This window comes from Microcebus murinus, chromosome 13 (assembly GCF_040939455.1).
Source record: "Microcebus murinus isolate Inina chromosome 13, M.murinus_Inina_mat1.0, whole genome shotgun sequence".
Taxonomy (NCBI): domain Eukaryota; kingdom Metazoa; phylum Chordata; class Mammalia; order Primates; family Cheirogaleidae; genus Microcebus; species Microcebus murinus.
The window spans coordinates 2937273-2954680 of NC_134116.1; the positions used below are offsets into that span (position 1 = coordinate 2937273).

Sequence of the window (17408 nt, forward strand, 5' to 3'; positions counted from 1 at the left end):
TGACATGCAATCAACTCTAAGCAAGACAGCAAACTGGGTATGCAGAGGTTGGGTGGTGTGCCCGAGGGACACAGCCCAGAAATAAGAAGGCCAAGATTCAAGCTCCAATTGATTTAACTCCAAGCATATGACCTTCACATCATGAAATTGCCTTTGAAATTGGGAGAGGGGTGGAAATAATTAAAAACCAATTAAATGTTAATAGGCAAGTCTTATAAAAACCAAATCATTCAGGAGCTGAACAATCCGTTATGAGGCATACACAGAGATAGGAGACTGAGTATTTTAGTGAAATCTTCTGGAACATAGAGCAGATTCACTGAGTACAACCAGGCATGCTCCAGGCAGGGACACATTCTACACTGAGAGGGAACTCAGCCGTCACCAGAGAAGCCATGACAAAGCCCAGACTACAGGGAGGATGTTTTAGGGGTTGGGGTCATCTTTAACTTCTGAACATAAATAATTAGCATTTTGAAGTGACAGGATGTCACCTTATGATACTAAACAATGCTGTGTTATATAAGAAGCTCCACGCTAGCAAGAATTCTGGTTGTACTACATCTAATTGCCCAAAGAGATCAATTCATTGAAACAGGTATTAAACATCTGCATGCTGCAAATTATATGCATTGGAAGTGCATAAATGAATATGGCATGTTTTCTTCACACAGGGCTGATAAGTGTGTATAGGTAATGATAGTAGCTGCTGTTGCCAGCATTTTGTCATTGCTGCCATCACACTTAATTGTATTGTAGTTAACATATCAAGTGCTCACTATTTGCTGGGCACCATGCTGACTGAACACATACCATGTATTATCTAATAAATATGCTATGTTAAATTCATAAATTCGATGCCCAGGGCAATGCGGGGGTCCTAAGACTGCCCTACAATCCAATCTCTATCTAGGTCATTCACTTACCTGCTCTCCAAGATGATTCTTTTAATGACTTTTAACAGGACTTCCTGACTTCCCATAGAATCTCTCCTTGATGCTACTGGTGCTCAGAAAGGAGAAGCCATCAAAGGAGCCCGCTGGCGCCACATGTGCTCTGACTCACCTCCTGCTGCAGTCAGTGGACTGGCCATACGCACACAAAATGTCCACCTCTGCACTTCTACATTAGTTTCCATGCTTTCTCTCACTCTCAAGGGCCATCTTTCTGGAAGTTTCCTTCATTTCTCATTCATCACCAATTTTCTCTTTGTACTGAATTATTCCTTTGTCTTAATATCAAATAACTACAGCAACATCAACAACACTTTTATTTCACATGGCCTTCTAGCTATGCTCAGTTTCTTTGCTCTTCTTCACACACACAAAAAAAAACCCTAAAACTTTATACTCAATTCATCTTGTCTACTTCCTCTCCCTTTATTTTATCATGCATCCTCTCCAAGTTCGTCTCCACTGAACTTGGTCACTAGTCACTAAGTGGTCACTAGTCACGGGTCACTAAGGTCACAAGTGATCTCCATTTTGCCAAATACAATAGTCAAGTCTCACTTTTAGCTGCACTTGTAGTTGAATATACCCTCTGTCTTCTAACACTTTCTTCACCTGTGTCTCAAATATTATTTCTTCTTACCTCTTCATACCCTATTTCTTTTCTCATTTACTTCCCATTTGACCCCAATTGCCTCCTGTCTCAGTCACAAACCCTTTCTCCTAAGCAAATGATCTAAAATAACCTTACGTCTTTACATGTTTTGTACTCTGAAAACTGCTAAATTTATACCTTAAGTTCAGAACTCTAATCTGAATTCCATTTGAGTTGGCATATGGCTGAAATATCTAATAGGCATTTAAAAATTATTTCAATAACAACTGAATTATTGATTTCTCCTACCTCCCACTGTAGCAGTTCTCCAAATCTCAGTGAGTAAACATTTCACTTGCCATTCACTTAAGCCCAAACCAACGAGTGACCCTTCATTCCGCATTTGTCTCCACCATACATCAAGTTCATGGGCTAAAACTCCACCTAATCCAGTATTTTGTTTTCATCTTTGAAACCTTCTGAGTTGTATTCTTGTATCCATGTTTGCTTCTATGTCTATACTTTACACTATAGACATAGTGATTCTTTTTAAAATGTATAACTCATCATGTTACAACTCTATGGAAAAATTTTCAAGGACTTCTCATCTCACTCAGCCAAATTCAAAGTACTTCCAAGTACTGTTGTCAAATTACACAGAACTGTGAAATATGAAGTTTCTGGCCATGGAAACTACCAATGCTATTATTACACTCTTACACTCTCAAGTAATGTGACACAGTAGAGTTCCTTGATGCTAAATATTAGAATCTGTTCCCTTTGAGTAGCCCAGACATCCATGTATTCATACTCAGTTCTGTTCAGTTCATCCACTACTTACTGTGGTTTAGGATACAGCTGCTATACTCAGCACAAGAGATTCAAAGGTGATCATAGAACTTATAGTCATCTATCAGTGTTAATCTCTTAATAAAAAACAAGATTAAATTGTGTAATTTATCTTTTTTTCACTTGTAGATTGTTATTCTTTTACTTTACTGCTACAAAAATAATCAGAATTTTTTACTACAAAAATTTGATAGCTTTTGTAGGGTTGTTTTGTGTTTAACCATGAATAAATTGTAAAGGAAACCTGGTTCAGAGTGAAAGGTTACTGCGAACTCTAATATTTGCTTTTCTCCCCTATAGACGAGAACCAAGACCAGATAAATTCTTTAGCTTATTAATAAACTATTTTGGATACTTCACAAAAAGGTCTCTGTATAACAGTGAAACATCTTCCTCTTCCCCCTTAGGAGCAGGAATCCAGACAGGATGAACTAAAAAATTGTCAATAGTATTATTAGTATACTTTGATAGACCAAATAATCTCTAGTGAAACAGCACACGAGGAGGTTCTTAGAGCTTTAATCTCTCATAGCATTGACCCTCTAAGCATCACTCGTTGCTGCTTTCTGAGCAGATGAGCAACACGCAAATATCTTTTTAAATGCCCCTGTGACATCCTTGTTTCGGAGGCTATAGATCAGAGGATTCAGCATGGGTGTGACGATGGTGTAGAAGGCTGACACTACCTTGTCCTGCTCAGGGGTGTGGAATGACTGGGGCAGCACATATGTGTAGAAGGCAGCCCCGTAGAAAATGCTGACCACAGTCAAGTGGGAGGAGCAAGTGGTGAAGGCCTTTTTTCGGCCTTCAGCCGAGCGCATGCGGTGGACGGTCAACAAGATGAGGGAGTAAGAGGTGGAGATGATGGCGATGGGGATGAGTAGCATGAGCACACAGCAGATGTACATCAGGGCTTCATACAGGGACGTGTCGGCGCAGGCCAGTTTGAGGACCGCAGGGATCTCACAGAAAAAATGGTTGATGCTGCGGGAGCCACAGTAGGGGACATTCATGGTGATGGGGGTGAGCAGAAAGCCATCCAGGGAGCCACCAAACCAGGCGCCAGCAGCCAGCAAAAGACACACCTTGCGGTTCATCAGGACTGGGTACCTCAGAGGGTTGCAGACGGCCACGTAGCGGTCGTAGGCCATGAGGCCCAGCAGGAAGAACTCTGAACCAATCATGGTCAAGTAGAGGAAGATCTGGATGCCACACGCCACAAAGGAAATGGTTTTCTCCTTAGAAACCATGTCCACCAGGAGTTTGGGGACAGTGGTACAAATGAAAAGGGTGTCCATGATGGACAGCTGGCTGAGAAGAAAGTACATGGGGGTGTGGAGGCGGGAGTCCACCTGGATCAAGAATATCATGACCAAATTTGCGGTTACAGCCACCACAAAAATAGCAAAGATAACTGTAAATACAATCCCTGTAGCCTCACTGTTCACCCGAAGCCCCAGGAGGATAAAGTCAGAAGATGAAGTCGTGTTCTGCATTAATACTGCCTCTGCCAGCTCCAGGGAGCAAGAAGACACAAAGACCAAAATAACACATTCGAGGTGGGAAAGGTCTGCAGTGGAGATGACACATCCAAGGGCACTGGCTGGGCTGAGATTTTCCTGGGTAGAATGCTAGGGAAGAACAAAGAGATCAACACACACATCAGAAAGCAGTAATTTTGGCTCTGTTTCTCCTTGTGGAAGAATAGCCCTTTTCGTGTTGTGTCTATGTCCTTGCAGCTATAGGTTATGCTAACTGCATAATAAAATTGATGGAGTACAGTTTTGACCATATCTGCTCTGTTCATTCTGCATTTCTTACATCCAGAAAGTTTTCCCACCCATAGTTGTGCTAAGGAAATACTGGTTGGAGAAAAGAGTGAGTGACTGATTCATTGATTTACTGAATGGCTAAGAGTGAGTGAAATGAATAACTGAGGATGTGAAGGGTTTGGACAGCTGTTGAGCCTTCTTGAATGAAATGTCTGTCCCGTCTTTTCATTCTTCTTCATTGTTGCTGGCACCTAAAGTTGGTCCTCCTCACTGCTGCTTGCGTGGTTTTGTTAACCTCTTGGCAGGTCTTTCTTCAAATCGCTTCTTTACTCTCTTATTTTCAAACAGCTTTCAGAATTAAATTCTTAAAAAGCAGTATATGCCACTAAATTGATCCCCTGCACTGCTCCCCACTGCTACTGTGGATCTGGGAAATGGACCAGGGAGGTTAAAAACAAAATGTTGGAAGCTTGAAACTATGTTACCAAGAGACATGCAGGAACAAGAAGTTAACGGAGCCACATGTCTGCTGGTGTTTACCTACACTGAGGCCACAGGTCAACTCAGGATCAGGACGCCCTGGAGCAGATATATAGGAAGGTAACAGCAACAGGCCACAGTTCAAGAAGGGATTTTCATCTCTGTAATATGGATTAAAGATTTCAATATTAAAAAAGGAAAATAAAAAGAACCATACATGTAGTAAAGTGCCCCAATGTTACCCCTTTAGTGACTCAAAAATCAAACATGTGTATGTAAGAGCAAGAGTCCAGTTGGGCTCCTAGGTGCACACTGCAAGCCAATTTATTTTGTCTACTCACAGGCTGCCAGACAGCCTTGGTCCCATGGTCTAGGGTTGCCACATTTAGCAAATAAAAATGCAGGATGCTTAGCTATATTTGACTTTCAGAGAGTCAAAAAATTTGTTTTGTATAAGTTTGTAATATACTTACACTAAAAAAATTCCATTATTTATCTGAAATTCAAATTTAGCTAATGGTCCTTTATCATGCTGAAGTCACACCTGGTTTCACAAAGGTACTGTTACACAAAGGTACAAGTTTACCAATTCCAATTTATTTTGGAAATTGCCTCTCCCTTGCTTTGCTCCTTGCTACACATGTAACTAAGTATCTGTTTGCTTGAGAATTCCAAAGGCTAATCTTGAAGCAATCCAGGCATGGAACAGACATAGTGGGTACAATTCTCTCTCTTCTGAGAAGTTAATGCACAGTTAATCCTTAACTAGACCCCCACCAAGATGACACCAACCAGGCTTCCAAGTGGTGCTTTACTCAAGATAAGCACTGGAAGACAAACAACAGACCTATACCCTGCACCACTCCTGTCCATAGTTTCCATACCACCTTCCCCTTTCAACCCCCTTCAACCAGCCTAAGAAATTGAGGTGATTCTTTTGGATTTGAGTCTGGCCATGTTCTCAAGCTGCTGGCACTTGAGTCTGGCTTTTTAGGCAGCAGAATATGGTTTTGGTTACAGTACAAGAATTCTAATGACAGTGAAAAGTGACCAATAGAATCAGTAAAACATAATCAATAGAGTCTAATACAAAGGAGTTACATTCTAACATCAAAATTAAATTGGACCATTGCAACTTTCCCTTTGATGGACATGTTCAAATTACCCTGGATGTAGTTCAACACTATTGCCTCATTTGTCCAGCCTCCCCAAAATACTCTGTGATCAAAACTTTAAAGGTTTATGTCCGTGAGTCTTACCCTCCTGATCCATTCATTTAAGTTCCATTCCATTTCCCAAGGACAACTGAAAATAAACATTTTTTCAATATTGTTTAAAAATATAAGTTAGTTAATTCTAGGTCTGTTAATAGAAAAGAGATATTCTACTTAGACTCCAAAAACTTCCTAATAAAGCTAACCCACACTAAAGGGGTGAGAGTACATCTCTTCTCTGTCATATTAAGGGAATGCAAACATTTTATTCAAAAAGTATAAAGTAGTTAAAAGAAAAATCTGTATTTCTCATTATACCCATGGCTAATAGCAGCCTGGCTTAATCTGCCATCATGCTTCACCGGGGTTATCCCAGGAAGGTCTCCCTTGTATCCCTTCAGTCTGGTCTCAGCACCGCAGTCAAGTGATCTTGGGAACCTGCATCACACCGTGGTGTCACTCTCTGCTCAAACCCCTGCGAGGGGGCTTCTGTCACACTTTAAGGCCCACAGGTTCTGAACGTCTGCGCTCCGCCATCATCTCCTGCCGCCTGCATGTTCCTGTGGGCGCTGCAGCCACAGGGCCTGCCGTCCCGCCGCAAGCCACCCGCCACAAGCCACCCGCCCGCCACGCCCGCCCGCCGCCGCGCCCGCCCGCCCGCCGCGCCCGCCCGCCGCGCCCGCCCGCCGCGCCCGCCCGCCGCGCCACCCGCCCGCCCGCCGCGCCACCCGCCCGCCGCGCCACCCGCCCGCCGCGCCACCCGCCCGCCGCGCCACCCGCCCGCCGCGCCACCCGCCCGCCGCGCCACCCGCCGCCGCGCCACCCGCCGCCGGGCCACCCGCCGCCACCCGCCGCCGGGCCACCCGCCGCCGCCCGCCGCCGCCCGCCGCCGCGCCACCCGCCGCGGTGCCGCCACCCACCCGCCCGCCGCGCCACCCGCCCGCCGCGCCACCCGCCCGCCGCGTCACCCGCCCGCCGCGCCACCCGCCCGCCGCGCCACCCGCCCGCCGCGCCACCCGCCCGCCGCCACGCGCTGCCCTTGCCTGGGGCTCCTCCCACTGTGCCAGCATGTCCCCTCAGTCCTCCAGGGCTTTGCTCAAAAGCCACCTTCTCAGAGGGGCCTATTCTGGTCGGACTTAATGCCTTTTCTTCACATTTCTTAACACCATCTACATATTATATATTCAGTTTATTTTGTGTTTGTCTCTTGATGCCACAAAGTGAACTCCAGGTGAGCAAGAATTTTTGCCTATTTTGTTAACTGTGTGCTGCCTCTACCTAAAAGGATGACTGGCACATTGTAAATATTTGTTGAATAATTTTTAAACACATGTAGTTAGTAAAAATGCAAATTATATTTTTTGAGATGATACATTTCTTGAAAATACTTCCAAGTTTGTTTTATAAAATGTGTTAAAGGGAAATAATTTTCTTAAATGCCAGGCCTTTGTATTATATTTACCTCTGAGGATTGAACTCTAATTTTTTGCTAAAAACTCCTTCCTAAGGAGGCCAGCTGGGTTAGGCTGGCAAATGGCAAGGAGGCCAGCAGGGTTAGGCTGACAAATGGTAAATTCCCACTAAGCGGCTTTTGTTAACCAAACGAAGCAGTGGTTTACTTCCTGACCTGATTCTGGTATGGCATTAACATCACCTAAAAGATAAGAAGCCCCTGTCTTAACTCAAACATCCTAGCAGGCACCTATTGTAAATTTAAAATGTCCTCCTGTCTGGACCTCCCAGAGTGCTCATACCCTTATCTTAAAGTAAGCATATCCTTTCTGGTCTTCTAGATAAAGTCTAACTCTCTCAGCCAATTGCCAGCCAAAGAATCTTTAAGCCCACCTATATAACCTGTAAGCCCCTGCTTGGAGATGTCCCACGTTTTTGGGCCAAACCAATGTATGCCTCTCATGTATTGATTTGTGACTTTGCCTGTAACCCCTGTCTCTCTGAAAATGTATAAAACTGAACTGTAACCCAGCCACAGCTAGTCCACTTGCCCAAGGCCCAGTGGCTCCGGGTCATGGTCCTCAAATTTGGCTCAGAATAAATCTCTTTAAAATTATTTTACAGAGTTTGGCTTTTTTCCGTCGACACCTCCATCTAAAATACCATTGCCATAAAATGGGATCCATCCATATTTTTTAAAAACAAACTTTGTTCTAGGAAACAAAAATAAATCACAACTTTCAAAGATCAAAGAGCAAAATATAAATTTTACTTCTAATTCACTGAGGTTTATATATAGTATACAGATTTGAGACAATTACTTCCTGTGGCTTAAAATCAATGGACTTAGTTATAGAGTAACTAATATGTTAGCAAAATTTTCGGCAAAAAAGGACTCACCACTTCGTTTGTCTTCTGAATCTGCTGTGATAGCTCTTCACTCAGTTTAGGTCCCAATTCTTTTGTGAAAGATAACTTTAGCTTCAAATGTTATTATATATCCAGAGGTTGTGCTATAGATGTTAGTAATATAATTTGAATTCACCCCATGTAAAAGATAGAGACAGAAAATCATTATGCATGAATTATTTCAGCAGCAAGATAACGTCGACACACATATATCTTGTTCTCCACCTAAATTTCAGTCAATGTGGAAGAAGGTATCTTTCTGTTTCCACACTTGAGTGAATGCCTTCCTATGTGACTTACCTCCTGTTTGCTTCAAAGAATATCCATGAAGAATCTAGCAAAAGCCAATGACATTTCTTTACATAAGCCACAATTTAAAAATACTTAATAGAAATCACTTAAGAATCAGTGGAGTTGAAAAAAATTAAATAAATTTAATAAATTTAAATTTATTTTGGCTTCCAGATTTACCCTTAACATGCAATTCTATATGAGCTTCTAAGTCACCTAATTTTGTTGAACTTTAGTTTCCACTGCAACTCTTCAAACCTGAGATGCAGGAAAAAATTTTAAAATGACTTAAAAAAATTCAAATTTGTACCTCATAGCACTAAGCCTTTAAAAATGAAATGGCTTTCATGCATTCACTACACAAATATTTATTGAGAGCATATTTCATATGAGGAAAATTTCTAGGCGAGTGGGATGCATCATAAAACAAAATAAAGACCCCTGTTTTTTGCTTATGTGATGAATAAAATTTAATAAAATCAAATAAACTAAAAGGGCTGACCAAAGAAAAAAATAAAGCAATGTGAGATAATCATAGTTGAAGCTACAGGTATTTATTTCTTACTTTTATATTCTTAGCTAGTTGTACAACCCAAAGGTAATATAGTCAAAACAAAACCTTCAATATTTTCTTAGCTGTTGAGTCTCTGGGATTTAAAAGAAAGAATACAGTGGAATGTTTGATAAATGTGTGGCATGACCATGGTAGTCATTCAGGTTTAAGAAGATTATCTCAACAAATTTCCAACTAAAATAAATAAATTAATAAAAATACATCTTGTTTTAGCTTATTATTTATGTGTGAACCAGTCTATTGTTTTAGCTAAATAACCTATCAATGCCATGGAATTATTAATTATAACAATTGTCTTGCTTCATGCATATAATTTCCTGTTAGAGTCAAGATCTGACATTTCAAGCATTTTGTTTTCACGTGGTTGTCAGACCTCTTAGCAGAGCCCCACTTCATTTAAAGTCAGTCACCTGACGTGACAGGGAGGCGCCGTTGCTTTCTGGGCGGCGGGAGGTCTACATTGTTTGTGCGTGCTAAGTAACTGTCCATGTATGTTCAGTGTCTCTGATCACTCTTTCTTGTCTGCAATCTTCCTGGGTGTTTAATAAAGCAGCTAATAAAATATTTACTAAGTGGACATTATACCTTCCACTATTACAACTTTATATTTTTAAATGTACATATTTATTTATTGTATAAATAAAACAAATATGTAGAGGCAAGAGTTCAGTTCATTTCATATCCCTGTTCCTCACCTGCAGAATGACCCCGTGGGGGTGTAGCTACTCCTCAACATGGGTCGTCAGGTCCTTGGCAGACCAGCCTAGCTGGCATCCAACGGAAAACGAACGTGGGTTTTATCAGCATGTTGCTCCCCAGGGAAACTTTGTCCTCAGGCCATTATTAAAATTAACAAGCTGGCAGCTGGCATGTTGTGCCAGTTGCTTCTCTCCTTTGGAAATTTTTTATCTGTTAATAGCAAGCTTTGGCACCAAAATAGCAGGCCAGAAGTCAGAAGACATGGTTCTGAGACCCCATCTGCCTCCTGCTTGAATGAGGCAATATGGTGAACATCAGCTACTGCATCTCCTGCGGAGCTAATTCTTTCCCTAAGCCCTTCATAAGACTTTGTGAGGGTCAGAATCCACATTGGATAACGTGGCTGAATATGTTTTAGCACATTAACTGTCGCGAGAGTTGTATTTAACTCACTCTGGTTTTGACCCCAGGGCCACATGAAGCATATATAAAATCTTACTTGTTGATGTACTTGTTGTTACAATTAATATTGACAATTTAATTCTAAAAACATGGATTAAATGATTAGAAGTCAATAAATTTCATTTTTCTGTTTATGTTTCCCTTTAAATTACACGTGAAGTTTTTATTCTATTTTAGTGATAAAACACTATGGCCCCAAGGAAAAGTTTCTGCTTTTTCTGCGTGGGGGCAGTTTTCTTTTTATTTTTCACCCATCATCTGGAGCAGCACATGCCATATTTCAAGTTTACAACTTAGAATATTAAAAACAATCTTAGGTTATTATAATTTATAATTTTCACTCCCGATAGTATATTATTTTTAATAAAGAAAATCTGGTGACTACAAATTATCTCTTATAAGAATGTGCTGGCCGGGCACGGTGGCTCACGCCTGTAATCCTAGCAGTTTGGGAAGCTGAGTTGGGAGACTTGAGTAAGTTCAGGAGTTCAAGACCAGCCTGGGCAAGAACAAGACCCAGTCTCTACAAAAAACAATTAGCCAGGAGTGGTGGTGTGTGCCTGTAATGCCAGCTCCTTGGGAGGCTGAGGCAGGAGGATCACTTGAGCCCAGGAGTTTGAGGCTGCAGGGAGCTATGATGATGCCACTACACTCTAGCTCTGGCAACAGAAAGCAACCCTATCTCAAAAAAATAAAAAAATTGCTGGTGGTTCACATCTGTAATCCTAGCACTTTGGGAGGCCAAGGCAGGATGATCACTTGAGGCTAAGAGTTCGAGATCAACATGTGCAACAGAGTCTCTACAAACTTTTTTTTTCTTTAAACTAGCCAAGTACAGTGGCGCATGCCTGCAGTCCCAGCAACTCAGGATGCTGAGGTGGGAAGACAGCTTGAGCCCAGGAGTTTGGGGCTGTAGGGAGCTATGATTGGGAGAGCCCATCTCAAATTTAAAAAACAACAACAACAACTGTCGACGGAAAAAAGCCAAACTCTGTAAAATAATTTTAAAGAGATTTATTCTGAGCCAAATTTGAGGATTATGACCCGGAGCCACTGCCAAGAGGCCTTGGGCAAGTGGACTCGCTGTGGCTGGGTTACAGTTTAGTTTTATACATTTTTAGAGAGGCAGGGGTTACAGGCAAAGTCACAAATCAATACATGAGAGGCATACATTGGTTTGGCCCAAAAAGGTGGGACATCTCGAAGCGGGGGCTTACAGGTTATAGGTGGGTTTAAAGATTCTTTGGCTGGCAATTGGCTGAGAGAGTTAGTCTTTATCTAGAAGACCAGAAAGGATATGCTTACTTTAAGATAAGGGTATGAGCACTCTGGGAGGTCTAGACAGGAGGACACTTTAAATTTATAATAGGCGCCTGCTAGGATGTTTTAAGATGGTTTAAATTTAAGAATAGGCATCTGCTAGGATGCTTGAGTTAAGACAGGGGCTTCTTATCTTTTAGGTGATGTTAATGCCATACCAGAATCAGGTCAGGAAGTAAACCACTGCTTCGTTTGGTTAACAAAAGCCACTTAGTGGGAATTTACTGTTTGTCAGCCTAACCCTGCTGGCCTCCTTACCATTTGCCAGCCTAACCCAGCTGGCCTCCTTAGGACAGAGTTTTTAGCAAAAAATTAGAGTTCAGTCCTCAGTTTTTCCTGTTGGCCAAAGATCATTCCATGGAATGCATATGTAGGCCAATAACTAGCATGAGGTCCCACGGTGCTAGGAAGGCTCATTCTTAGAGATGTCTGGTCCCACGGTGCTAGGAAGGCTCATTCTTAGAGTTGTCTATTTAGTAGTTGTCTATTTAGTTTTTCTAGTTAGTCAAAACCTAATAAAGAGAGCACAGGGATTATCTGACAAAGTATAAAATGTTTTACCAAAGCATAAAATGCCAATTACCAAAATTAAACAAAAACCTTTTGTACTACACTACCTTTTATATTAAAAGGAAAAAAAAACATGTTATAAAATCAAAATGAGTACACATCATGTTATTTTATTAAGAGTAAATTAATATTGACAGAAATCTTTGTTTTAGCCAAAATTTTTTAATAAATTTTTTATAAACTTTATCTTTACCTGCACGTACCACAAACCATTTACAAAACATACCTTAAAACTTTCGATTTTGTCCTAACATTCCCTTTTTTTAAATAACCATTTATTTTAGGACAAAAATTTTATGCAAGATCTTTTCTTTACATTATTCTTTCTGTTTAACCTTTCTTACCAAAATATATTTTTATATTTATTGTCCCTTTACATTTTTTTCTTACACAAGTGGAATTTTGTATTTTCTTTTTAAATTTATTTTGATTCAGCCCTTATTAGACAAAGTTACACATTTTAATAAGAACATTCTGTTTTATATTCTTTGGTACACCTTATATGTAGAATTACATATAATGACTAGAATTTTTATTTTTAGTAACTTTAAATTTTAGTGAAAATTTTAAAAAGTAGGAAGTCATGAATTGTTTATCTTAAGACACTTGTCATGAAACAAGATTGTAGGTTACTGTAAAATTATAGCCAAATTAATAATTTGAATATATATATATATTTTTTAAGTACCAAAATCTTATTTTTTTTAGAGAAAGGAGACTCAGTGTCTCAAACAAGTATAAGACTTAAATAGACAGACTGCAGTACAAGTTAATAAGGAAGCTGAATCTGTGTCTTTTTTGCAGTTTATTAAAAGATGAATAAAAAATCTTGTTATTCCTATTAATATCATATGACAATTTAGTTTAAAAGAGAAAACCAAATTTCATTGTGTTAGTGTATTAATCATTAAAGTTAATTTTAATAAAATCTTATAAACAAATCAATCTAATTTTAACCTATAAGACTATAAGACTTTTATAAACCTTTTATAACCTTTAACTTTTATATCCACTTAATTTTTAATGATTATTTACATATTGGATAAGTAGTTTTAAAAAACCAATTAAACAAAATAATGGACTTAAACAGAACTCTAGAACAATTGGGCCTGACTTACATTTTATAGGACATTCTACCTCAAAACCACTGAATACACATTCTTCTCATCAACTCATAGGCCATTCTCTAAGATTGACTATATCCTAGGACAAAGCATATTTCAAACAATTTTTTTTTTTAAATAGAAATTATACCGTGTCTTTTTTCAGATCACAATGGAGTAAATGTAGAGATTAACCCTAACAGGAACTCTCATTTTTACACAAAATCATGGAAACTAAACAACCTTCTACTAAATGATCACTTCATAAATGAGGAAATCAAGATGGAAATCAAAAGATTTTTTTTTTTTTTTTAACACAAGTTATGAAACACAAGTTGTCAAAACCTGTGGGACACAGCTAAAGCAGTCCTGAGAGGAAAGTTTGTTTCTATAAATGCCTATAAACAAAATTATCTTTTAACAAACTAATACTTATGCTGTATAACATTTTATTTATTTATTTATTTATTATTTTTTTAAGGCAAGCATGAAAATTAGGTTTATTGAGGAGAGAAAGCTAGGATTATAGGGCAAGAGCAAGATATAGGTTTACAGAGCATGATACATATGCCACAGATGACAACGGGACCCATTGTCACAGCAAAGGGAAGGTATAACAAAGGCGGGGGTGGGGTGGGAAAAGAGAGTTGGTGATGGTCTCAGTCTTCTTCTATAGTCTATAACATTTTATTAAAAGAATTTTTGTACAGAGTTGTTCTTCTTTTATCTAGAAGTTTTAATTACACGTACTAATCATAATGTCAACTCTTAGAAAAACTTAGGAAGTTAAATTAACTTTGAACTATTAGTCACCAATTGTATTAGTATTTCTAAATATAAGGCTATGAAGGTATAAACTTAAACTTATATTTAAGAACTGATGTTCTAGTATTTTACCTTATAAATGACCCATTTTTAAGGGACATATAATGACATTTTATGATTATTTTTTAACTTAACATGACTTTAAGATTTATTTGTATTTATTGCATTTGTATTTACCTAATTCATCTATATTAGCAGCTTACTTAGATTCTAGCTATTAAAAGTTTATGTTACTTTATTAACCATTTTTATACCCTGTAAATTAGATATATATAACAGAACACGGATTAAAATACAAACTCAAATCTTATCAGAAACAATAAGCATTTAAATAAGACTTGTTATTTTAAACAAAATATAACATCACTTCTAAATTTTGTAAACATAGTAGTCATTTTAGAATATCTTGTTTAAAGGTATTTGCTAATTAGATCCTTCTAAAACATCACATCCCCAAACAAAATCTATTGGCATCATAGGGGAATGTCTCTGGCACCCAAAGTTTGGGAGCAAAGGCCACTGTTCTCTTAAAGGCTTGCTGAAAATCTACTGACATTAAAAGTAATAGGATTAATAAGAGAAGGACTTAAAACTTATACATGGACGTTTTTAGAATGAACACAAAGATGCAGGGGAAATTGTCCATTTTTTATGTTTAAAGTATGGACAGCTGTGTAGAAAGATGATTGGACAAAAAGGATATGAGCTAATTCTAACAGGCTTAGTGGCAGAACCAGCAAGGCATTTTATATTTAGATTTTGCTTGGCCTCTTGAGTGTGCATTTTTCTCTTTTGGGTGTAGGACAAAGCCCTTTCTGGCATGGGGTTTTACAGTAAAACAAAGTAAAAACAAAGTAGGTCAGATAATTGCTTTATGGGCATTTTACATGAATAATTTTAGGTTTTATGGCTAGCTTTAGGGAAGAATTGGCACAAGAGGTGAGCAAGGTCAGAAAATTTTGCTTCTGAAGCCTTTATTTTAAGCTAGTTTTTTTTTTTTTTAATCCCATCAACATAAGATCTCCTGGCTGTAGACTGAGGAAAAAAAACTTTCAGCACCATTTGTTAGCACCTCAAACAATGATACAAAGTGGTAACATGCTTTTTACATGAGGTTCAAGATTAAGCTGTTAAAAAAAAACAAACTATCTAAATGGTCTCAAAACAATGTTTAGTGCATAAACTTGAGCACATTTATAGAGTAAGATTACTTTGAGAGTCTCATGGATTTTAACCATCATTCACTTTTTATCTTAAATTGCTATATAAAAATTAATAATTTAGAATTTTTTTTTAGGCAAAAACTCTATTACAGTAACACAATGTAATCATAACCAGCTAGATTGTAAAGAGTAGGACAAAAATGGACAAGACCAAGGTAAAACTAAAGCTTTCAATTTAAGTTCTTTACAACTTTCAGGACAACTTTGAATTCCTAACAGTACTGTTAAATGAGTTGAACACACCTTGTGCACCTCTCTACAGGCATTGAATGAGTGGAGGTAAACTATTTCTGCAGTTAGGATTAAAAGACCAAAACCAAAATGTTTTTTTTTATATACCTTTAACGATTAAATTTGGATTTTTTTTCCTCTACTTGGTGTTTTATTTATTCTAATTTGTTGACTCAGGTACATTTGCATTTTTACCTTAAAGTTAAACACATAAGTATTTTTGTTGGTAACCCAGATTCAGTTAATATTATTTGACCAAATATTAAATGTACTTAACAAAAATCACCCATTACATTTTTATCAAACCTTTACACCTCAAGAACTTAAAAATGTCTAGTAAAAGCCAGGCAAAAACAAATGTATGCTGACAGTTTGAAAGCATTTTTACTATTACTTTACTAATAACACCTTATTTATTAATAATAACACAGCTTATTTACCAACAGTTACTAAATTCACATGAAGCATTTGGGTTTAATTTATGAGCGCTTCCTTAATTTTAAAACAGTCTGAAACCTATAAGCACAAACATGTGATACATGGACAGACATAAAACATACCCAAACATATACACTCTCTCAGACGCATACATACACACAAAGTTCTGATAAATTTTACCTTAGAATGTTAGCCATGAAATGGTAACACAAACTCACCAGTCTGTAAAAGAAAGCTGGATCTAAATTTCTTCTGATGAGACTGGAACTTGTACACCTGGCAAACTTTAGTTGACCTGATAGGTAACTTAATTAGACCTGTGGATCAAAGTTTTGGGTAAAGCAGTTTCTATGGCAGTTTGATTTTTTTTCTTCAGTGCAAAATGAGTTTTCTATGTTAGCATTTTAGCTAGAACTGGCTGCAAGGTCTCCAGGCAGCCTTTCAATTGTAAATACCACAAACAAAGAGTTATCTTAACATCACTAGAAAAAGTTAGCAGATTTTAGAGTAGCCAGAAAGGAAGAGAGATAGCTTGAGACATTTTAATAGTGGGGGGTCGACCATTTCAGCTCTGAATTTTTCTTGATGTAATTTTGCCCTTTCTTAAAACCTTGTGCACAAGAATTAGCTATAACCAGCTGGAGCCCTAGAAAACCTGGCATGCCTTTGAATCTTTTCGTTTACAAAAATACTTGCAAGTAGAGGTACCACAAACCAACTGGGGTGCCCCCAAAAGAGTCATTTTCCTTGCCCTTCCTCTTTTTTTTTTTTTTTTTTTTCTTCAAGGAACCGAACTGTGGTCTAGGGTTTGGTGTCGTGGATTATAGTGTGCTGCTTGTGGGTGGGGCTCCTCAATGTTTTACTATTGAGTCGGTCCCACCCTCTTACGTGTCTCAGTTTCTCTCTCGGGGGTCTAGTACCTCCGAGAGGGCTCAAAACGCTGAGTGATCAGCTCTTATGTGCGTTTCCTGAACGAGCCTTCTTTTAATTAATTTGTTGGGGGGTTCCCTGTGGGGCTACTCGCGCCTTGGGGAATCGCCCCAGGCAACTCCCATTCAGGGCCCTGGTCACCCAGAGCTGCCTTAGGTCTGGGAGGAGTAAGCTGCCCCTTTTCTTCAGAGCTGAGAAACTCAGTCTCTCATCTATCTACAAATAGGACAGTTGGGTTCCTTGCCAAATGCGCAGACAAGCCAATTGAAACTAGTTTTGAGAGGAAAAAAAAAGGCAACGGAGAAAGCCCTTTAGAGTGCACCTCTAAACCTAAATTAGGATCCCAAACAACAATTCTTAGGAAAAGAACCAGCTCAGAATAAACCAAAACCATCAACCAAAAGCGGGAGGTCCAGATCTCAGGAGGACTTACCAGTCCCGCTGAAGGAGAAGCTCGGAGTCGGAGGCCTAAAAGGGCCGTGCCGGTACCTGGCGCCGAGTCCGCGCTGCTCTTTAGGCGG

At 39.0% G+C, this 17408-nt stretch overlaps 1 protein-coding gene and 1 long non-coding RNA gene across 2 annotated transcripts; both read right to left on the minus strand.

Annotated features, from left to right (window-relative positions):
- Positions 1-2906: 2906 nt before the first annotated feature.
- Positions 2907-4022, minus strand: LOC105865723 (olfactory receptor 2T11). Its single transcript, XM_012754530.3, has one exon. The coding sequence runs from the start codon at positions 3888-3890 to the stop codon at positions 2937-2939; it is 954 nt and encodes a 317-aa protein (XP_012609984.2). The 5' UTR covers positions 3891-4022; the 3' UTR covers positions 2907-2936.
- A 7227-nt stretch (positions 4023-11249) lies between these two features.
- Positions 11250-17408, minus strand: LOC142874777 (uncharacterized). The gene is made up of 3 exons (XR_012922402.1): positions 17321-17408; positions 16176-16274; positions 11250-12079 (listed from the first exon to the last, which is right to left on the minus strand). It is a non-coding gene; the product is annotated as an uncharacterized LOC142874777 (long non-coding RNA).